The following is a 23,997-nucleotide window of genomic DNA, read 5'->3' on the forward strand; positions in this document are numbered from 1 at the left end:
ATTGTGGGCAGAAGGAAGAGGCAATGGTAGTACAACCATACATGCCAACAGACCCGATTCAGCCAGGAAACGTCCAATGTTTTTAAGCTCAAATGGGCTTTATTTGATCTGTCTCCTGTCTACAATATCCTCTTTTTCAATGTAACTCAAAGGGGAAAATCAATACCCCAGTTTTTTTTCAAAATCTCCCTCTTACCAAGTTCAAAATGTTCGCAAGTATGGTACATTGGATCATGGAAGGAAATGGGATAGGGACATGGACTTGAATAACAGAGGACAGGAGAGACATGGAGAGGTGCACCAAACTGACCCTGCAGGGCAGGCATCAGGGTTTGCAGCAGCACAATACACCACACAGGGCATGCAGGACGGGAGTGCAGCACAACAATCCATAGAAAGCAAGAGGGAGGGGACAGGACCATGCACATGGACAACAGAGAACAGAGGGGCAAGAGGCAATGGTAGCTAGCTGACCATAATGGACAGACAGGAGAGAAGGCTGCAGCATAACAGACCATAAAGGGCAGGAGGGACGGATCAGGGGCATTACAATGGAACAGACAAGCCAGGAGGGAGGGAGTAGGGGTCTGCACATGTAAACAGAGGGCTGGGGGCAAGGGGGCAGGGCAGGAGCAGCAAGATGGCCATGGAGGTCAGGCAGGATGGGCACTAGAAGCAAGACACAACATGAAGAGCAACAGTGAGACTGTGATGGCATACACACAGACCATGGAGGGAAGGTGGGAGGGGGTCAGGGGCAGCTAACTGACCACACAGGGAAGGTGGGAGGGGCCATGGCAGCACAGAAGACCATGCATGGCAAGTGGGAGGGTTAGTGGCAGCACAATGGCTATGATGGGCAAGAAGGAGGGTGCAGGGGCATGCACAAAGGACGATGGAGGATAGAAGGGAGGGTCAGGACCTGTGCACAGACAAGAAAGTTCAGGGGAAGGGGCCTCACAACAGACCACACGGGGCAGGCAGGAGGAGCAGTTGCAGCACAACAGACCAGGGAGGGCAGAAGGGTGTGGCAGTACAATGGACCATGTAGGACAGGAGGAAGAGGATAGAGGCATGGCATGTGGACAGGCAGGGTGGAGGTGGCAGGGACAGGTTACAGTCATCTGACAATGCTAGGCAGGTGGGAGGGGAGTGGCAGCTCAACAGAACACTCAGAGTAGATAGGAGTGGCAGGTCCATGGGACATGGTGGGCAAAAAGGATGGAGCAGGGGCATGCACAAAGACATCGGAGGGCAGGGGGAAGGAGAATAGGGGCAGCAAGCTAAGCACAGAGTTTAAGCAGGAGGTCAATGATGGGGCATAGAATTGGGCAATGGAGGGCAGGAGGAGTGGACTGGTACATCATACTAAATTGAGGGCAGTGGCAGCACATCAGACCATGCATGGCAGGAGGGAGGAGGCTAGTCCATGGATTCACACAACAGAGGATAGGGAGGAGGGGGATGGGGCAGCAAGCTAACTGTTCAGAGAAGGCGGGTATTAGAAACTTTATTGTTTTTAAAACATTTTGTCTGTGCAAACTACTTAAAATATGAACAAGTATGCAGCATAATCTCACTTTTATTCAGGAAGAAGAAGACGTTAGTGACTGTGACTCCGGGCTCACTTGGCAAAAACACCCCCTGACCCTCCACCCCCTATCGCAAAATGTAATGCCCGTGAAAAGGGTAGGTGAACACAGTGTTATATAGAACATAGTCCTGAGAGCACGATTGAAAATGAAAACTAGATATAGTGTATGGTATAAACTATGCACCACAAAGTGTGATATAAGATGAACCAGGCGTGAAATATAATATGCAATACATTGTGCGCAATGACAGATTCATTCGAGAGCGCGAGATAGCACAGGCACTAGCGTGTGCTATGCGATATGCGCCTTGGAGTGTAATATGCACAGGGCAGTGTTGTGTAACCTAACTAGTCTCTAAAGTTGTAATATAAAATATGTGCTGGGGAGTGTAACGTTGCATATGCACTGTGACAAAGATATGGATCCCAAATTGTAATATGTATGGCATAGCACTGTGCGTTATAACATAGGCATCGAGGAAGGCACGTTAGATGGGGCAATATAACCCGTGCGAAGACAAGTGTGGCATGACATTTTCACGGGGTGGTGTTACAGTGCACATGGGCTAGAGAGTGTCATAGCATATGCACTAGCTAGTGGAATACAATACAGAGGTGTGTGGCACTCGGCAGGCAATGGTGGGTGTAACACAGCATTGGGCTCTGTCAGGAGCGCGCTGTGACTCGCAAGTGATGTTCGTCCCCTTTCCAGAGAGTAAAATAAAAAGTATTACACATCCGGCAGTGGATGTGTGTTTTATTAACTGTGAGGGGGGTTTCTTGCATAGTTTTGGTCGAATTTTTGTCGAATCCCCTTTGAATGGCTTGGTGTGCATGTGTATTAAATGTGCCCGTCAATAGCTACCCATGTTTGTATAAATAAACAACAAGGGTGTCTACCGGGATTAGGCACGGTAGAGCATCAGACATGTCAGAGCTTCACTAGTGGTGTAAATACATTCCACGTGGATTAATTGCATGCATAGTCGCCTTTTAATGAATATCACGCAAATCGTCATGGTGATAGGTACGTACGGTTTGTCCAGCATGTCCTAGGTGTGTCTATAAATATATATTTTTTAAAAATAATAAAAAACAGTGGCCGGCCCTGGGGATTGGGGTCAAAAAAATATAATTAGGAGACAGGCCCTGGGGGATGGGGTCATCAGGGCCAATAAATTAGAATAAGAAGGGGAACCACACAGCCCCCCTTCTTAAAAAAATAAAATAAATAAAAGACTGGCATCGTGCCGGAGGCCATGCCCCCTCCATGCAGCACTCTGCAAACGCGCCCCCAACAGGCATCTCCAGTATGCGCCAGGGAGCTGCGCTGCAGACAGGTGTTCTGAGGCCAAGCCCCTTTTTACACCTCTCTGCAACGCAGCTCTGTGGCGCTTACTGGAGGTACCTAGTGGTCTAGTGTGACCCTAGGGACCCTTAGGATTCAAGGGGACTTAATCTCTCAACTTAGAACAGCCACAGGGCGCGTTTACACAGTGGTGAAGGGAGGGGACGGGGCCTGAGGTGACGTGTGCAAACACGCACCATGGCACGTTTTAAATTGGGGATATAATTTCCCTTCAATACTGAGGGCCCCTGGGGGCTAACTAGCCCACCAAGTGCTTCCAGTAAGCGCCACTGAGCTGCATTGCAGAGAGGTGGTCCAGGCCGTGCCACTTTTTACACCTCTCTGCAACGCAGCTCTGTGGCACTTACTGGAGGTACCTAGTGGGCTAGTTGGACCCTAGGGACCCTCAGGACTCAAATGAACTTAATCTCCCAACTAAAAACGGACACAGGGCGTGTTTACACAATGGTGAAAGGAGGGGACGGGGCCTGAGTTAACGTGTGCAAAAACGCCCTGTGGCCTGTTTTAAGAGGTAGTTTTAATCCCCATGCCCTATTATATACTAGGGGCTTATAGAGGAGGTAAGGCTAATCACAGGGGGACCCCAACGCATAATGTTCCCTAGTGTATGTAGGTGTTTTCACTGTATTCTAAGTGTCTTTTAACATAGCACTGGCTCTAGGACTGGTAAGTCAGACTCAGTTACCACCAGTATCCGTCTGAAAAAGTTGAGGGTACAGGATGATTTTGCAACAAGGCTTCTTTCTGCTCTTCTTTTTGTTCTTTCTGCACGTTATCCTTCTTCCTGCACTTATCTTCGTATTTGAGGACTTCTGTTGCTTCTTTCTGCACTTCTTTTGTTTCTTTCTGTGCATTTTTTCTTCTTTCTTCACATGTCCTATCTCTGTAGGCATAGTTAGAAATTAGCATTTAAAAAACCTTTGAAATTAACAGAAAAAACCATAGGTTTCAGGCACGTTATAGTTAGGAATTAGCATTTAAAAAACCTCAGAAATTCACTGAAAAAACCATAGGTTTCAGGGGTGTTATAGTTAGCTGGACTTTTCACTTGTACAAAACCATTGAAATTCCCCCGTTATAGTTAGTTCAGCTAACTATAACTCGCGCGCCCGCAATGCACTGCTGATGACGTCACATATTACATCACTCATGACATGGTCAGTGACATCACTCATGACATCACTGATGACATCTCAAATGACATCACTGATGACATCACTGATGACATCATCCTTGTGATAGAGTGGCAGACCTCCTCTCACCCTAATATAACCTTTGATACACACATTCAAAAATAGAGACTAAAATTTTCAAAACAATGGACATACCAATACCAGTTACAACAACCTCTTCAGTAATTCTAAGATCCACATACACATCCACTCATTCACCAACAGTCCAATACAGTCACTCATACATGTACTCACTCATCATATGTACTCATACACCTATACATCCTGTTACACAATGCCACTCATCCATAGTTACTCACACACATAGTCACTCATGCTAATAAAGAATCAAACATACATTTACTTGCATATACAGTTATACACACACCACCACACTTACTTCTACGGAAACTTACACATACTTAGTCTTTTAAACAATCACTTATAGAAACACATACTTATTCATACAGGAACTCTTTCAATCTCTCACTCTCACATATACTCACATATATACACCAATAGTCACATATACTAGTTTAAAACATATGTAGTTACTCATAAAGACACTATTGAGACAGTCATTCACTCACTAACACACCCATACACACACTCATCCACCCATACAGTCCTGCACACATACTGTGTTCAACACATACAAACAGTGAGTCACTCATTCATGCACCTATGCACTACGTAATACCCCCACCGAACCATGCAGACACTCAGACTGATACTCAAAAAACCAACTAATAACCTATATAGACACCCATGTAGCTACTCACCAACCCATGCAGCCACTTATACACAAAGTGAGAGACTGATAAAGATATTTACATATTTAAACATTACTCACTAAGCCATGTATTCACTATGATACACTTAATCAGTCAGTTACACAATCAATTTTTCAAAAACAAATCATCCATTTAGACACTTATATACCCATTTATTCTTCCATCGACCTTGAGATATACATATATAAAACATATTTAATTTTCAGAATAACACACATTCACTGGATGATGTCATCAGTGATGTCATCAGTGATGTCATTTGAGATGTCATCAGTGATGTCATGAGTGATGTCACTGACCATGTCATGAGTGATGTAATATGTGACGTCATCAGCAGTGCATTGCGGGCGCGCGAGTTATAGTTAGCTGAACTAACTATAACGGGGGAATTTCAATGGTTTTGTACAAGTGAAAAGTCCAGCTAACTATAACACCCCTGAAACCTATGGTTTTTTCAGTGAATATATATATATATATATATATATATATATATATATATCCGTCAGAACTGCTCCCCAGGCGTGGCTGAATCCTTGTAGCCTCAGACCCAGAAATCACAGACACGGACCAGTTCCTTCGTGCAAATTTATTAGCTTGTTCGCAAAGTTGTCGCCATAACGTTTCGGCTCCCCTAGAGCCTTGTTCACATGACCAATATATATATATATATATATATTTTTTTTATAACTACTTGAGTGGTGTCCATTTGTAGTGTTCCTCATTGTATTACTGTGTATGGTCATAAATGCTTCACACACTGCCTCTGAGATAGGCCTAACTGCTCGTGCTACGTTACCACAGGGTTGAGCAGGGGTTATCAAAGGGTGTAGGCTGCTTACTCTGACTTAGGAAGAAGGGTCCCTACTTGGACAGTTGCCAGCCATTGCCAACTAGAGACCTCCATGACTAACATTGGTGGTCAGCGGTGAGGATCTGGACTTGCATTTATGATTGCATACAGTAATCATAGTGTACACTACTAGTGAGTGCAGACCATAACATAACCACGTACGTTTTTGGAGATTTCTTGATTCTGTTTTTGATTGTTATTGCCAGTTATTGCTACAATGGGCAAGCCCAGATCCAATGCCTCTGAGAATCTCTCCTGAGAAGAAGAGAAAATAGACAACTACACTTCTGAGCAGCTCAAATATTTTTGTAAACGCTTCACAGTCCCTTTCACAGGTCTCACTAAGAGAGAAGAGTTTTACAAGGCACTGAAGGCCTGGCTAGAGGCCAGGGATGCCCCTAGGAATAGGGAAGAGCCTGTGGAGGGGGAGAGAATGCAGGAGAACAGCAGGAAGAAATTGTAGATTTGATAGGGGATAAAGCAGTTTCCAGCCCAGGCACTAGTGTGTCCTCAAGGGGCCTGACTCCAGAAGAGATGGAGGACAGGGAGAGAGATAGGCGGCATAATAAGGAGATGGCTAAGCTTAAATTGGATGGTCAGAGAGACCTAGAGAATAAGAAGTTAGAATTTGAGATGATGAAGTTGAAATTTGAACATGAGAGAATTTTGAGGGAATTGGAGATTAAAGCAAAGAGTATAGAGATCTCCCCCTCTGGTGGCAGCATACCAGTAGTGCATACTGAGAGTAGAGTGTATATACCTAAAGAGGTTATTTAGGATTTCCATAAAAGTGAAGATATTGGGCAATGGTTTGCTGCTTATGAATTAGCTATGGTGCCCCACCGGGTCAATGAGAAGGATTGGGGAGCGAGGTTGTGGGGATGCTTTGTGAATGAGGGAAGGGATACCTTGTTGGACATGCCCCCAGAAAGTAGGATGGTTTATGCCCACATGAAGGAAGCTTTGATTACCCGCTATGGTTTGACCCCTGAAATATACAGGCAGAGATTTAGAACCTGCAAGCAGTTAGAGGGCACCACGTGGGTTGAATATGTGTCTTTTTTTGGTAGAGCAATGGAGCGCTGGGTAAAAGGTAGTAAAGTAGCAACTTTTGAGCAACTGTATGATTTGATTGCATGGGAGCATTTCTCTAGCAATTGTTTTCCTGAGCTTCGCCAGCATCTGATAGATTGCAAGCTAACTAACCCCAGGAAGCTTGCTGAGGAGGCGGACCGCTGGGTGAGCACCCGGGTTCGCAATGGTCCAGTGGGAGACTTCGCCAAAGGTGGGCAGGGTCCCCCGCAGAGAGGTGGGGGGAACAGGGGTAAACCAAGGGAGTTCCACAGAGGGCCCCAAAATAATTCCCCAGGGAACCAGGCAGTGGTGTCCCAGCCTCCCCAGGATAAGAAGCCAATGCCCCCAACACGTAGGCCTGATCAGAGGGGGCCCCCTACTTGTTTTAAGTGTGGCCAGGTGGGCCACATGTACTTTGATCCCCAGTGTCCCCAAAGGGATACTACTGCAGCACCCCGTGCACCGCCCCGCCAGCTTGCTAGTGTAGCCCTGGGGGAGGAGGAGATGGATGCCCAAGGTGGGTGGAACCCCGTAGAATTGACCCTTGTCTCACTAGGAGACTTTGAGATGGTTCCTAAGCCTGCACTGCCTGATAACACTAAAAAGTACAGGCAGTGGGAAACCATCAATGGCCATAGGGTGGAGGCTCTGAGGGACACAGGAGCCAGTGTAACTGCTGTCAGCTCCCGGTTGGTGTCCAAAGAGCAGGTTGTGCTGCATGCATTCTACCCAGTAGTGTCTGCAGACAACACAGAGAGCCAATGTGAGGTGGCTCAGGTTCCCTTTGAGTGGGGGGGGAGTCTCAGGAACTCTTCAGGTGGCTGTGAGGCCCGCCATGCCTGTGGACTGTCTGTTGGGCAATGATTTAGGGAACTCACCATGGGCTACGGTGGAGAGGAGAGCTCACTTAAAAATGTTGGGTCTGCCTGAGTGGGCGTGTGCTACCACTCGGTCCATGGCCACCATGAAGGGTGTTGAGAAAGACCTGGAGCCTGAGAGTATGGCCCAGGTCCCTGCCTTAGAGAGAAGGGGCAGGGGGAGCGGGAAGCCGGCCCCCTTGATTCCCACGGCCCAGGAGGGTGCAGGCCCTGAGGGGGATGCCCTGGAGCCTACCGGGGAGCAGAGTACCGACCTAGGGGACCTACCTGAGCTGACCCAGTGGCAGCAGGAAGGAGGGCCCACCAGGGAGGAGTTTTGTGAACAGCAGAGAATTTGCCCTTCTCTTGATGGTATGCGGCAACAGGCTGCAGTCCAGGTAGCAGGTGATGTGTCTGGTTCACATCTGATTTATTGGGAGAACAGTCTCCTGTATAGCGAGCCTAAGGCTGCTGAGCCGGGGTCAGCCCGTGTGCTGGTGGTACCCGAGTGCTTCAGAGCCTTCCTACTGGGGTTGGCTCATGACATTCCATTGGCAGGACATCTGGGGCAGACCAAGACCTTTGAGAGGCTGGTCACCCACTTTATTTCGCCCCAGATGCGCAAAAGCTCAGATACATACTGTAGGACATGTGAGACTTGCCAGGCAAGTGGGAAGAGTGGGGGGAAGATCAAAGACCCACTCCAGCCCTTTCCAGTTGTTAGTACCCCATTTGAGCGAGTGGGCATTGACATTGTGGGGCCTCTGGACCCCAAGACAGCCATGGGCAACAGGTACATCCTGGTCTTGGTGGACCATGCCACCCGGTACCCTAAAGCCATCCCGCTCAGGACAGTGATGGCCCCCATGGTGGGACGTGCACTGATGGGGATCTTCTCCCATGTGGGGTTCCCCAAAGAGGTGGTGAGCGACAGGGGGACCAACTTCATCTCCCAGTATATGAAGTCTCTGTGGAAGGAGTGTGGGGTAACTTACAAGTTCACCACTCCTTACCACCCCCAAGGTAACGGTCTGGTTGAAAGGTTCAACCGGACCTTGAAGGGCATGATCATGGGCCTGGAAGAGCCCCTGAGGCGTAAGTGGGACGTCCTCTTGCCATGCTTGTTGTTTGCCTACCGTGAGGTGCCACAGAAGTCCTTAGGGTTCAGTCCCTTTGAACTGCTCTATGGCCAGCCGGTAAGAGGGCCTCTGAGTCTGGTCAAGGAAGGCTGGGAGCAATCTCCCAGGAAACCTCCCCAAGATGTATTTAGCTACATCCTGGCCTTCAGGAACCAGACTCGGTGTTTCAGAAAAATTGCTGAGGCAAATCTGGAAGCCAGCCAGGAGGAGATGAAACATTGGCACGACCAGAATACCACTCTGGTCGAATTAATTTCAACCTGGTCAGAAGGTTTGGGTACTGGCCCCAGTGGAGCCTTGTGCGCTCCAAGATATGTGGACCGGTCCATTTGAGGTGGTGGAGCACAACAGTCAAGTTACCTACTTGGTGGACTTAAAATCTCCCAGGAATCCCCTGCGGGTCCTTCATGTGAATCGCCTAAAGCCCCACTTTGAGAGGTCTGAAGTGGGCATGCTTCTTGCCACAGATGCAGGGATGGAGGAGGAGAGTGAGCCTCTTCCTGACCTCCTGTGTGCAGGAGAGAAGGATGGGTCAGTGGAGGGTGTGGTCCTCTCCACCACACTGACCCTTGAGTAGCAGAGAGATTGCTACCAGCTGTTGGGGCAAGTTCCTGATTTATTTTCCCTGGTGCCTGGTGTCACTGATTGGTGCGTCCATGAGGTGGACACCGGGGACAGTCCTCCTTTCAAGCACAAGGCTTACAGAGTGACTGACAGGGTAAGGGCCTGCATTAAGGAGGAGGTCTCCAAAATGTTTACCCTAGGGGTGGTTGAGTCCTCTAGCAGCCCCTGGTCCAGCCCTGTGGTCTTGGTACCAAAAGCTGCAGCGCCTGCTGACACTCCAGAACATAGGTTCTGTGTGGACTACCGAGGTCTCAATTCGGTCACGAGGACCGACGCGCACCCCATCCCCAGAGCTGATGAGCTCATAGATCGGTTAGGGGCTGCCCGGTACCTCAGCACGTTTGATCTAACGTCTGGGTACTGGCAGATCGCCTTAACTGATGGGGCAAAGGAGAGGTCAGCATTTTCCACCCCAGATGGGCACTACCAGTTCCGTGTGATGCCCTTTGGGATGAAGAATGCCCCTGCCACCTTTCAGAGGTTGGTCTACCAGGTGTTGGCTGGGCTAGAGGGTTTCAATGCCGCCTACCTGGATGACATTGCAGTGTTTAGTTCCTCATGAGAGGACCTCTTGCACCACCTCAGGGAAGTGTTGATGGCGCTGCGCAGAGCAGGCCTCACAATCAAGGCCAGCAAGTGCCAGGTTGGGCAGGGTTCTATGGTGTACTTAGGACACCAGGTAGGGAGTGGCCAGGTGGCACCCCTACAGCCCAAGATTGAAACCATCCTGGCTTGGGAGCCCCCAAGGGCCAAGACCCAGGTGAGGGCCTTCTTAGGACTCACGGGTTATTACAGGAGGTTTGTCAAGGGGTCTGGCAACATCGTTGCCCCCTTGACTGAGCTGACTTCCAATAAGCGGCCAAAGATTGTGAACTGGACTGACACCTGTCAGAAAGCTTTTGATGCCCTCAAGACTGCTATGTGTACAGCACCCGTACTCTAGGCGCCCAACTTTGCTAAGGAATTTATTGTCCAGACAGATCCTTCAGAGCATGGGGTGGGGGCTGTTCTGTCACAGATGAATGAGGAGGGACGAGACCAACCTGTAGCCTTCATCAGTAGGAGGTTACTTCCACGGGAACAGAGGTGGAGTGCAATTGAGCGTGAGGCATTTGCTGTGGTCTGGGCACTGAAGAAGCTGAGACCCTACCTGTTTGGGACTCACTTCCGGGTTCAGACAGACCAGAGGCCCCTCAGATCGTTGATGCAGATGAAGGGTGAGAATCCCAAGTTGTTAAGGTGGTCCATTTCCCTAAAGGCTATGGACTTCACGGTGGAACATTGCCCTGGTACAGAACACGCCAATGCTGTCAAGATTTTTCCGCCTTAGTGATGAGAACTTCCAAGGAGATGGGTAGTTCTCCCCACATATCAGCTGGAGGGGACGCGTGTTAGACCTGGCACCATTGGCGTGAGTCTCCCTTCCATTTTTCGCTGTGTCTCCTCTGTTTTTGCTGGTTATAGATGCTCTGGGCGCTGTGCCACTGCCATTCAGTGCCACAGCTCGAATGCTCCCTTAGTAAAGATGACATGTGAATTGGTACATCCATGATTGGCTTATTTGGTTTACCTGTTAGTCCCTAGTAGCGTGGCCTGAGTGTGCCCAGGGCTGGTAAACCGAATGCTGCTGGTGGGCCTGCAGCACTGGTTTGTGCCACCCACAGAAGCAGCTTGTAAAGTGTGTCTCAGACCTGCCACTGAAGTGTCTGCGTGCAGTCCAGAACTACCATCTTGGCTGTGAAGTGCACCCACTTCCCAGCCCCTGAACCTTCCCTCGGCAAACTGTAAGCCACCCTTATGATAGAGGTCATTGTATGTGTAAGTTAGGACATGCTCTGATGTGTGTAGCATGTCCTAGTAGTGAATTACACCCAATTTCGTTTTTCACTACTGTAAGGCTACCTGTTCTCCATAGGCCAGAATGGGAGGTCTGGACTATTACACCCTATAGTCCTAACTGAACCACAGAACATGGTAGAAAAACGAATTTAGTATGCCTGAGCTCAGAATATTAAAATACATCTTTTAGTGAAGGTTATTTTTATATTCTGTGTTTGAAACTACCACTTTTAGCATATAGGTACTTTCTTGCCTAAGCCTTCCAGTATTGTCTGCTGTTATGTATTTTGGCTGTCTGGTTTTGGAGGGACAGGGCAGGCTGAGTCAGACCTGGGCTGAATAGAGAGATCTGCCTGGGAGTGAGGGGAGGGGTAGCTCCTGCACTTGAATAGGGCTGTGCCTGGCAAGGTGAATGCTGGCTCCACCTCCCACTGTGCGTCTGAAGGCAGACCCCCTCTTCCTGAAAGGAAGGATGCAGCCTGGTCAACAAAGTGCTCCAGGGCTGGGCAGAACTGGTTCTGGCTGGGTTCAGAGACTTGTGACTCCTAAGAACAAAGACTTTGGGGGTATAAATATTTGTGCCCAAACCCCTACAATTGGTATTTCTCCTGGACAACAAGAAGAACCTCTGTCCGTGTGACTACAGGAATCTGCAGGAGAAGGACTGTCCTTGTGCTTGTGTGCTGTTTCTTGGACTGGCCTGCAGAGGAAAAGGACTTTTAAGGAACTTTGATTTTGTGGCTACAGCAATCACCCAAGGGCTAGAAGAGATCTAGCCTCCTGCAGGAGTCTCAGGCACACCAGACTCCACCACCAGCCTCCTGTGTCCTCCCAGCGAGGATTTCTATCTGCAGGTGAGGCTCCTGTGAGTTCCAGGGCCTCTAGTTCTACTGCTGAGAATAGAGTGCTGAAAATCGTCGCTAATCCCCGTTAGCGAGCCGCTGCAGCTGGTGAGCGTAAGAAAAATCGTCGCTCTGCTGCCGCCGAGCGCTCGCTTTTGGAGATCATCGCTTCACCCGTCAGCGGGCCTGAAAATGCCTGCTATCCCAAAGATCATCGCAGAGCCCGTCAGCGGGCCTGAAAACGCCCGCTATCCCGAAGATCGTCGCAGAGCCTGTCAGCGGGTCCCGAAACACCCGCTATCCCGAAGATCGTCGCAGAGCCTGTCAGCGGGTCTGAAAACGCTCGCTAACCCAAGTATTTGAATCGCCTGACGGCGGGCCTGAAAACGCTTGCTAAATCCAATGATTGTCGCATTGTTTGTTAGCGTGCCCCAAAGCGCTCGCTAACCCCGAATCAACGCACCAAGCTCATCGCAGCGCGGACGCCGAGCGTTCGCCATTTTCCCCGCATCGCATCAGGATCATCGCTCCCTCGTGAAGCGCCATTTTTCTTCTATCACAGCAAGATCGCACACGTACCAGGCTCGGTGCATCATCCTCCTTTAGCGGCAAGGATTTTATCGCATCACCGTCTTAGCGTGAAGAAGTTTGTCGCTTTGTCCTGCCCGCAACCCAGCGCATCATCCTCCCTTGCGGTAAGGATTCAACGCATCGCTGGTTAGCGTGAGGAAATTTATCGCTACAACTCCGTAGCGACATTTTTGTTGCTTTGCTACAGAATCCAGATACCTTGTGAGTAAAAGGGTCGCAGAGACCACTGCATTGAACTGAACATCATTTTGTGCACCTTGAACTATTTTTGCAGCATTTTGTTAAAGTAACCATATTTTTCTAGTATTGTGAATTTTTACTGTTATTGGTCTTGTGATTAAGTCTATATAAATATACCTATTTTTTACAACTACTTGAGTGGTGTCCATTTGTAGTGTTCCTCATTGTTTTACTGTGTATGGTCATAAATGCTTCACACACTGCCTCTGAGATAGGCCTAACTGCTCATGCTACGTTACCACAGGGTTGAGCAGGGGTTATCAAAGGGTGTAGGCTGCTTACTCTGACTTAGGAAGAAGGTTCCCTACTTGGACAGTGGCCAGCCATTGCCAACTAGAGACCCCCATTTCTAACAATCCCCATCCGTGGCTAACATTGATTACATCGGCATCTCGAATATATTGCTCCGTTTATCAGGATCACAGATTCCATTTATTGGTATCACGGTGAAGAGTAATCCATACTCTACTTCCAGTCGGTTTGGAATTTTCACTGGCTCCAGGCACTGAAGAAGTCGTGGGAGTATTCTCCTAGACAAAACACGTGCTGGCTGTTTGTTTTTTCTGGTTGCTTTTCCACATGATTGAAATTAAAGAAACAAGAAACAACTCTTCTGCGAACTTTATTGAAATTGTTTTTCTCATGTCTCATGTTTTTCTCATGGACTTACGCTATAGTGATCTTATATGTATACACTAATGTATGTGTGCCCAGGATTTGACTGTACTACTTTGTTGTAGGATTTGTTCTACACGCATTTAGGGGTTATAGGGGTCTCCCCTACCTGGTCAGCACCATATTCACTTGAGCTTTTCCTTAACACGTACGCAAATATAGCTGAGTGCCACTACTTCCTACTCACTGAAAACCCTCCCTCTTGACTTCCTGGGAGTACTGTATTGTCCCTAATAAGAGGGCAGGTGTCCCTGCACTCTGGGGAACCGCAAAACTGACGTATTACTGAGATTAAGAGCGCAGGTGCTGCTCCAGGAATGATGTATGTGTTATGCGTGACCTAACTACTGCATTTGTGACCCAAGGTTAATTGATGCCCTAATGTTACTGATGTGTATGTGAGAAACATGTTATCATAAAACTATGTGGTTTTGATTTTGAAATATTATCAGGATATATTTCAATTACTTGTGTTTTTTTTTCAGCTGTCGGAGAAGGTATTCCATCGAAATACATAACACCGGTGCCTACTACTCCTGTAACTGACCCAGTAACAGGAGCTCAGTACACTAAGTGAGTTTATAGAAGGCAAAACGTCTTTGTGGGAATAAAAATTGAACTGTCAACAAGCAATGTCAAAGTCATTAGATCCGACTTTTATGTGTTAACATATATAAAATCAGGCATGCACAAATATGTACACACCATTTATGCCTCATCCTGCAGTTGAAGTGCATTAAAAAAGTGTGAAAATTGTGATCCTGAGTGCCGTGGAGGGTGAACCAGTGAACGTGGGGGTGGAGTCAAAGGCTTTGCTAAATATCTTCAGATACCTGCATATAAAATAATACACACATTAAATGAAAAATAAATGCATGTTAAGCTAATTAATGGGAAATGTACTATTTTGTGTTATGAAACTGCTATTGGTTCATGCAATGACTGCAGATGCCTGTGTATTTAATCGGAGAGCCACAGAAATGTATACTGGTTGGTACAGCTGAGAATAGCAACTTGGGTATTTTTATTACTACCGGAAACAAGCTTCCTTGCTCACTTTGCCACTGGATTCAGGCAAACCTGGCTGAAGACGGCTGAAATGCCAGAAACCGGTCCTAGGAAGCTTGTTTCCGGTCCAGGGAAGACATGGCTTGGCAGTTCGGGCTGGACTGTTCCCATGAGGCACAGGGTCAGACTGATTTGCATATGGCCATGTCTGAACTGGGGTGGTAGAATGGGCTAAAGAACGGTGGTGGATTAAACCCAGATCAGTTGACTGGGGGTGAGTGCTTGCAATGTTCAACACTCCGTCCATCATTTCCTTTGGTTGTGCTATAAATATTTTTCATCACAAATCTTTCACTGACTCAATCAATTGAAGACAATACCGGCTTCCAAGAAGCATTTACGTTTACAGATTGACCAATCACAAACTTTTACTTTTTTTTCAGGCAGCAGGCACCCAGTCAAAAAGGCTTGTTTCTTGTTAATTTGTCTGTCCCTTCCTTTGCTTTACAACACAGGCGACTCCCTCCCTTCTATTTCAGCTGAGGCATTTCAGCTGTCAGCATTAACCATCCTGTACTATTGTCTTCTTTTTAGGAAAAGTAGGGGAAATCTTTTTGTTAAATTAAAAAATATGTGCAGGTCGAGCCCTACTGTGACCTCTACTCTAGTCTCATTACAACCTGCCATTTTTGTGGATGTTATGTCAAGTTTTTAATTACTTCAAGCTTTAGTACCATGTAGCAGGTTGAAGGGGTAATTGGCACAAACTATCTGAAGGGCATTTTGCTTGCTCTTTAAAAGAACAAACAAAGTGACATTGATCAGCTTCAGCTTGCCGTCGTTCTCAGTGAGGCAGTCTATGCTTGGACTTAGAAATTTCTAGAAGTCAGATCTCATCCAGCACGACATACTAGCAAGTTGGATACAACCAGAGATTGGACGTCGATGGCTTAAGCTAGACGGCAATCCGAGTCTCCCACCATTTCTTCAGAGAAAAAGTTGGCAAAAAGTGTTAAAGTCCCAGCTTTTGCAGTTTGGACAGGAGGAGTACACTTGCACACTTATCTAAGAGCCCCAGGATCTTAAGGACAAAAGTTAAGGATCAGGTCTCACTCCAGTAGAAGCTACCAGCAAGGTCCAGTGCAAGTCCAGTTGGAAATGGTCAGCTGGGCTCTTCAGCAAAGTGGGCTTCTTGCAGCTTTTGTGTCCTGTTTTCATAACAGGGGGTCAGCCAACTGACCCTCGGCATCCACTTCTTAGTCCTGGGTAGACAGTTCACAACAGCACATACAGTAATTCTTTCATCTTTTCCACAGGTCCAGCGTTCTTCTGGAGGGGGTATGGGGTGCCACATTTATGCCCAGTGCTGACTTGTGGGTGTGGGGAAAGTCCTGGACACTCCCTAACCAATGGTGCAAAAGTTCCCATGTGTGACACTAAACACTTTTACAGCAATTCCTGTGTGTTTTTCTGTAAACATCCCACAGTTCCCCTATCTATGTCTCAACCAACATGGTAGACCTTTTCTTCCTCTGGGCAGAGAGAGCTCCCTGAACCCACTCAGATGTGCAGCTGTGATAATGAGCAAACCCTATTGCATGTTCCTCCAAACTATTTCTGGGGTAGCTTCCCCTACCACTAGGTTTGGAGACAGACTGGCTATGAAAACAAAAGGGAGGCAGGCCTAGGTGTGAGCTGCATTAGCCAGTGACAGAGTAGGCATCCTATGAAGCTCAGCAAGGGGCAGGTTACAACCCTCAAGCTGTCCTGTTTAAGGGGGAAATACCTCTCCCCCATCCAAGCCCTTTGGGCACTGTATGGGAGAAATCCACATCTCAACAAATAGAACCATAAAGAGCCACCGGACACTCAACACTGACAACAAGTCATATTTGGCTTAAGCAGGAAAATGATAACTTTCTAAAAGTGTAATTTACAAAATAGTAATATAAAATCTGACTTGACCATTACATTGGATTTTAAATTGCTATTAAAAACAGTCCTTGAATCATTTCTCTAGCTTCACCTAAACGCAAGTTAAGCATTATAAGGTGTTATAATGTAACACAGTGCTTTCCTATGGGAGAGCCAGCCAGCCTTGACACAGTGAAACATTACTTTGGAGGGTTTTCTCTACCAGGACATGTGAAACTTAAAATATACATGGCCTACGCTTTAAATCTTATGCACCCTGCCTTATAGGTATTTAAGGCCCATCTTAGGGTTGATTTATAAGTATTAAAAAGGAAAGTTTAGGCCTGGCAACAGGTTTTTTTGGCCAGAATGAATTGCAGTTTTAAAACTGCACATCCAGTCTGCAGGGGCAGGCTGGTATACAAACATTGCATTGTCACTTTAATGGTGGCAAAATAAGAGTTGCTGCCCACTAGTGACATTTAACTTACAGACCCTGGGTACACTTTTATACTAAAGACTTCTAGGTAAGTTAAATATGCCAATCAGGAGGGTAGTCAATGTCAACATGTTTTAGGGCTCAGAGCACCTGAACTGGGGCCTAGTCAGCAGTGCCCCGTGCTCAGAGTCAGAAAAACCAGCTGCATCCGTTCAAAAAAAATGGGAGCGACAGTGCAAAAAGAGGCATTGACATTCACTCTATCCTCTATTGTTGATAATGTTGTCCTTTAAACCGTATGTTGTACGCTATCTGGAAGCATCCTGATCAACATCTTACTCCTTTCACCTTTATCCTACCAAAACTGAAATTCTTTCTTTTCCTGCACCATCGCCCTTTTCTTGAACTCAACTACTTTCTATTCACTTTCTTAGCATACTCCCTCTCCCATACCTAGCCTATAATCATGCTGTGGTCTTTGATCCTTTCTTTATTTCATTATCCAAATATCTTGCTCTAAATGCACTTGGTGACTTCTGTCTTTTCAACCTCCATTGGAATTGACTTTTTCACTTTCATGAAGCTAACATTCTAATTTCTTTCCTTCTATCTTCTCGCCTGGACTTCCATCCTGTTTAACTTTGCCTTCACACATAATCTCTTGCCTTCTTCCTATCTATTTTTAACTCCTTTAGCAGTCTTCCGTTCAATCTATCTCCTCCTTCCTCAATCGTCACTCCCTTAATTATTATCCCCGTTACCTTCCCTTTATTCTTTCAATCTTTTTTCGTCCCCTAGGTATCATTTTTAAATCTAAACATGGGTCTTAAACCCATCCTTTATTTGCTGCAATGTGATTGACACTAGAGGTGAGCTGTACTCGGCCTCACAAGTCTTGCATGCGTGCTCGGCCTGCTCGTGCCCAGTCTGGACTTTGCTCCTTCTCACTATTGCCTCCCCCAATACTGCCACTCTGTACCACTTTCTATGTGTTCTGGTGGAAATTGGGGATCCTCTTAGGCAAAGACTCCTAGGCTGGATTTTTTTATTTTAAGAGAGATTTACAACTACTGGAGCAACTGCTGCCACATGCTCTGGGACAGGTACAGACTAATTTGCATGTAGCCAGGTTCTGAGCTGGGATGGTGCAGTGAGCTAAAAAACGGTGATGGATTAAAACCATGATCTCTTGACTTGGTAAGAGTATTCTGCATCATTCAGAAACTCTGTCCATCACCACCCCCTTTTTCCCAAAGCAACTGCTGCCACACTCAGTCCTCCCCTTCAGACTGGTACATTCTGGACCTCCAGGCTCACAGCTTTTTAAGAGAGAACATGAACATGCTAGAGGTGGCTGTTCTGAAATATAACTCACAATATATTCAGCTTCTAAAATACCATATCTGAGTCAACTCCCCTCTGTAGCTCTTTTCGTTGTGCCCATAGTCCACTGTATCCATCTTTCCACTGCACCTGTGTTTTAGTTTTGTCTGTGTTTCTTTTGATCTTTATATTCTTTGTTCCTTTTTGGCTGTACTTCATTGTACCGGTTCCTCCCTTTTGGCTGTAATTCTTTGATCCCTTCTTTATTTTGTGCCTTTATTTCCTTATTTGTATACTCACCTCCGCATGCTTGTCGCTTGCTGAACGACGTTCATTGTATCAGGATGCACCCAATCGAGGTTATATTTTGTCCCTATAGTTTATCCGTAGTTAGGGTCGAATTTAGAGTTCTGCAGACGTGTCATTCCATCACAAACTTGACGGAATGCCGTTCGCCCTTTTACAAGTGCATTTCATCTAATGCCAGTTGCAAAACGGCGAACGACATGACCGTCACGATTGTGACGGAATAAACCGTCTCTAACGTAGGCCTTTAATCTTAACCATATTTGAGTATGGTCACAATTTTAAGCTGCCTACAGTTTTATTGTAATTTAGTTTGGTATTTAAAAGTATGCAATGTACTTACTGAACGGACACAGGTCTGTGTGCATTTCTTAGCATAATGAATTTCAGTTGAACATACTTGCAGAAAGTGGCCATAGCGCATTCATCTCTGAGGAGTCTTTTAGCATTCTGTACAGAAAAGTGTTTTTTTCACTGCTTAATGAATGACAAACTGTTTGCGAAAAAACTTTGAGAAATGTGCAAACATATGTAAAATATGGAGGCGGGGGGCATATGCTTTCTCGTGCTAACCAAACAGGGTTAATAGTAAGAATTACTTATGAGGGGGCATATCAGCAACAACCGGTGATAATTATCGCTAAGCGCACTTAGCGCTAGGATAATTATTGCCGTCCATCTCTGGTTTCTATCGTGGAGATAGCGTGCTATCAGCAACGCTTTTATCCAAAGCGATAGAAATACAAAACAGTGCGATTGTCGCTGGAAATCCAGCGATAATCTCACTGCGACAGGTGATACCTTGCTGATAGGGCAGGGTTGATTTAGCCATATAATCCACCTCCCATTGGATTACATGGCTAAGTCAACCTGAAAGCAGGCATAAGGAAAGTAGCGATAACCAAGGTTTGCGATACTTTTCTTATCGCTATGCTCTTTAGCGTGCAGCTTGTAAATAGGAGAAATGTCAGTTAGCGACATTTCTCAAGTAATTTTGGGACGGAACGCCCACTTTGCATCTCATTAGAGATGCAAAGCTGGGCGTTCAGAAACATGGTGCTAAGGCAAGGATTCACGCGATAGCATGACCTTGCTAATAGTGCGATACAATTATCGCTGCTTTCCGGCCGAAAACGGCCGCTAAAGCGGCGATAATTGTATTGATGATATGCCCCGAGATTTTCTAAATGCAGGTAATATTGTACCAGTAAACATAGTAATGCAAACACTAGCGTCTTCTTCACAGTACAGAGACAACATCTGTCTAACTGATTGTCTCTCATTTTCCAGCTTGACCGCGGCGACAACCCCTAAAGTGGGCTGCCAGGTGGGCACAAGTGATGGTGGATATCTTGATGTAACCGTCACTGGAAACACAGATTTGAAAGGAAACATTATTGGTTCACAGTAAGTAGGCGCCTGTTTGAATGACAAGAATTTAAAAATCACTTTTGACTAGATTACTGACAAAAACAAATGTCCTATACCATGCATAAGACCAAATGTTCCTCTGCATAATTCAGCTTGTCCACTTATCAGTTAAATCCTGTGCTTAATTTGAGCCGGTGGTTGCAGGTTGGGCCCACCAGCACTTATTTTGTGGGAACTGGTTCTTATTTTTCAAATCAAAGAGCAAGAGAGTGAAAAGCACACATCAGAAGACTGAGGAAGAGGCAAAAACGTTGCAAAGGTAGAACCTGCAAGAGTGAGATAAAGGGGCATGGAACGCCTGGCATTGGGTTAAAGAGACATGATATGAATTTAAGACAACAAGCTGTGGTATTCAGCATGCTTTAACAACACAAGAGTCCGCGGGTCTGTAACAGTCTAACTGAGGCACAAAGACAACAAACCAGCGTATTCAGACAAACAAAGTCCTTAAATAAAGGATCAAGTCCCATCACCCACCGAAGTGGCATGCTTCATCATCTGGGACCTCCCTTAACTGCACCTGGTGCAGTTAAAGAGCTACAACTCCTTTATTTACTATAACAAGGAGGAGCTCACGGATGTTTTATGATGTAACAGGGAAGGGTGAAAACTCTCCTAGTGACAAAAGCTGCCAATAGTGTGGTGAAGCTAAGTGCAGTGTGTATGAAAAAAGGTGTGAATTAAAATTGACTAACAGTAGGAAACATTTTTTACTCAGTATCTAGTGGTGTCAAAGTAAAACGCAGAAAATGGAGGAAAACGTGTACATAAGAATTATAGGAACACGTCCTCAATGGTCTACATGTTTCAGCCAACTCATGTCTAAACCATATGACAGTGGCTTTCGTCAGGACCAAGTAATAAAACTACTGCAATTATTGAAAATCAAGTGAGTAACACAACATAAAAGGAACGATACAACCTACAAGAGTACCCCCCTATCTTCAGATATGCGGCACAGTAGGGATGTAAAACAATCACCCGTAATCAATCGGGGATGCGTCCTACACTCCTGTTCCGGAACAACTAGGAAGACGGTCTGGGGTAACGACGGACAGAGCGTTGCCTCATGCCCTGAGTTGTCACCAGGAGGCTGAGGGGGCCTGTGTTACGCCCCTGAGGTACTCTACTCTCCCTTTGACCAGGGATGGTCGTTAGCTCCCACCTTCTCCATGGAGGCTTTCATGGGCAAAGCATGAAACAGGAAGTGCTCAGATCATTGCGCCGAGAAGCAGCGGGGCCAAGAAGAAGGAACATGCACCGGCAGCACGAAAGACGAAGGTGAGAAGAATATTAAGCAGGGATTAGTTTGTATAAAACATCCTGAACATCTGTTGGCTGAACGGGGCCTGTTGTATTTTCTTTATTACAAAAGCCAGTAACGTTAATAATATCCGTGATCAAAACGATGCAGTGAGGTGTATGAAGGTTTTCAGTGGATTTATTGCATCTGAGAATTTAAATATGAAACATTTATACACTCAACCAGCCTATCTTCTACTTGTTTATGAGTCGAGTAAAGAGTAGACCATAATATTTATTTTGTTCTAAAGTACCGCTATTTTTTTTTAAAGTAGAGATTTTTTCATTGGGTAATTACGAAGCCTGTGCATCATCAAGCTTTTTGAAACTGGAAACAGAAGCGTCAATGTGTTTCACAAATCTAGCGAGTGAAGAGTATTTACAATGCTAATAATGATCTTTTTCTTCTTGGTTGTCCAATTAGAAATATACACTTGTTGATATTCTAAAACAAAATACTTTGTTTATAGATATTCATGTTTAAGGGTTTGTGCAAACACACATGCGCAAAATCAACAGTTTACTGGTTTTATACAATGTTTTCTTCTCAGTAACCACCAAGAAAAATATGGTGGTGAGGGATACAAAAAAAATGAAATAATGACCCCAACACCCTGGGAGAAAACTCTGGGCATGGAAATAATCGTTTTTAGGTCTCGCCTGACCCAGTGCATGCGCTGGACTGGCGAGACTTTTTGAGAGGGTTCCAAAAAGTGCTGCCAGGCCAGCCTAGAGCTACAGTGCATGTGCGCGGGCGCGCGCGCCCCGCTTTTCTGCGATTACTTTCACTTTCGCGGCCGCACGGCCGCTTGGCATAGCCAATAGGTCTCGCTTGTGGGACCTTATAAGTATTTAGTTATGCAACTGTTGCATGGCAACACTTATAAGGTCCCAAAGGCGAGACCTATTGGCTATGCCAATGCTTGTTTGCTTTTCCTGGGAGTTTGTTGCAGAAAAAACACCTTGAAAAACTTGGTGAAAGACTACCAAAACAGAAGTCAGCCATTCACCAACGTTTTTGTACATTGATAGGAACCATTGTTATGGAAGCTCCTTTCATGTGCAGAGATGGCCATAGTGCCGCTGGTCGTTCCTAATATTAGCAGATGACAGTCTGTCAGGGTGGTGGTGGTGGTGGTAATGTCCCTTCCTAACCTGATGGACTGTACTCTGTCTACCAGACCATAAATTAGCATCTATGGCATCTGAACCCCTGAAGAGGCTAGAAATATATTTGGTATACTTCACTCATTGACATCTTTCTACAGGGTGTTTTTCCTGTCTGGTTGGGTGCATGTCAGATCCTGCCTTCTGTGTGCTGCAACAACAAACTAGACAACACTTTTTCCAAACAAAGCTTAGCCCTTGACAGAACCGAACAGCTAAGTGATTTAAGAGTTTTGCTGGTGAACTTTCTGCTAACCAATATGGCAGAATTTCTACGCCCAGCAAATAGATTGTAGAAAACCTACCATAGCTGCATAGATCTCCAAGGGCAGTGAAGTTTATCCACCAAAGAAGTTGTATTTGACATGGGGGGAGATAGTTTGAGGAGAAGGTCTTTGAAGAAATATCCTGTAGTCAATGTGAGCATGCCTTCAAGTGTAAAAACATGTAGTGAGTAGCTAAACTTCTGGGATCCCTAACAAGCTTTAGAATTTTTGTTGTGGTGTTAGGGACACCATATTTGCCATTCAATGAAAATCTGCCACAATTTCCATGTTGGTCATTCACAAAGCTACTATTTCACACATGTAAATGAATCAGCCACTCTTAAGTTGACAAAGTTGATCAAGAGCCAGTGATTGAGCTTCTAACAGTTTCTACCAAAAGCTTGTTGGATCTGTTGTAAACTATATTTCATTGTTATATTGATAAAGGTAAAGGGGAACAAAAGCCATTTTGGATGAATTTTCCTCTAAAGCAGATCTTCCTTAAGCTTGTTCATTGAAATGTGTTTGAAATAGTTTCTAGAATTTTTTTATTGTCTCATAGGCCTAAAAATGGAGTCACCTGTGGTGTATCGAATACAGTTAAAGTACCTTATAAAGTAGATAAGACTCCCTCAGGGGATCTACAATGTGCAATAACACCAAGCACGGGTGAGGCCAAAGTAACCTGCAGTTCAAAGCCGTGAGTAGCATTTTGTTTCTCTTTGTTTTGTGCACTGCAATGTGTGTTTACCATTAGCCTCTTTTAAATAAAACTGGATATATAAATTAGAAACAATTTCTGATCTATGTTGAATACTGTTCTTTATGGTTGCTATTAGACACTCAATAAATATAACATCATTGAACTTTCTTGATATGATTAGTTTAAACCATTGATGAAGCAAAAGTAAAGTTCTAAAATTGAACTGGAAGCCGTATATCACTTAATAAAGAAGAGACATGTATCTTCCTGCCTGAATTCAATTTGCCATCATTTGTTGATAACAAGTATTCACAGATGTTGTGCTACTAGCCCCTCAAGATATCACTTCACAGCATGTTGGTAACAAGACCAGATGGAGTGCCACATAAATATAGGTAACACCAAAAAGCCAAGAAGCAAGATATGAGCAAACATTAGAAAAAATCTCTGCAGTTTGCCATTTTACCTTTATCGGAAA

At 45.6% G+C, this 23,997-nt stretch overlaps 1 protein-coding gene across 1 annotated transcript in view; it reads left to right on the forward strand.

The window, feature by feature from the left end:
• Nucleotides 1-23,997, forward strand: part of LOC146812239 (uncharacterized) — a 303,094-nt gene that overhangs the window by 77,433 nt on the left and 201,664 nt on the right. The window contains exons 4-6 of the mRNA XM_085615147.1: nucleotides 14,146-14,233; nucleotides 19,941-20,057; nucleotides 23,379-23,516. Of these exons, the coding sequence (XP_085471273.1) occupies nucleotides 14,146-14,233; nucleotides 19,941-20,057; nucleotides 23,379-23,516 (343 nt within the window). The remainder of the gene's footprint in view (nucleotides 1-14,145; nucleotides 14,234-19,940; nucleotides 20,058-23,378; nucleotides 23,517-23,997) is intronic.

This window comes from Triturus cristatus, chromosome 7, assembly GCF_964204655.1.
Source record: "Triturus cristatus chromosome 7, aTriCri1.1, whole genome shotgun sequence".
NCBI lineage: Eukaryota > Metazoa > Chordata > Amphibia > Caudata > Salamandridae > Triturus > Triturus cristatus.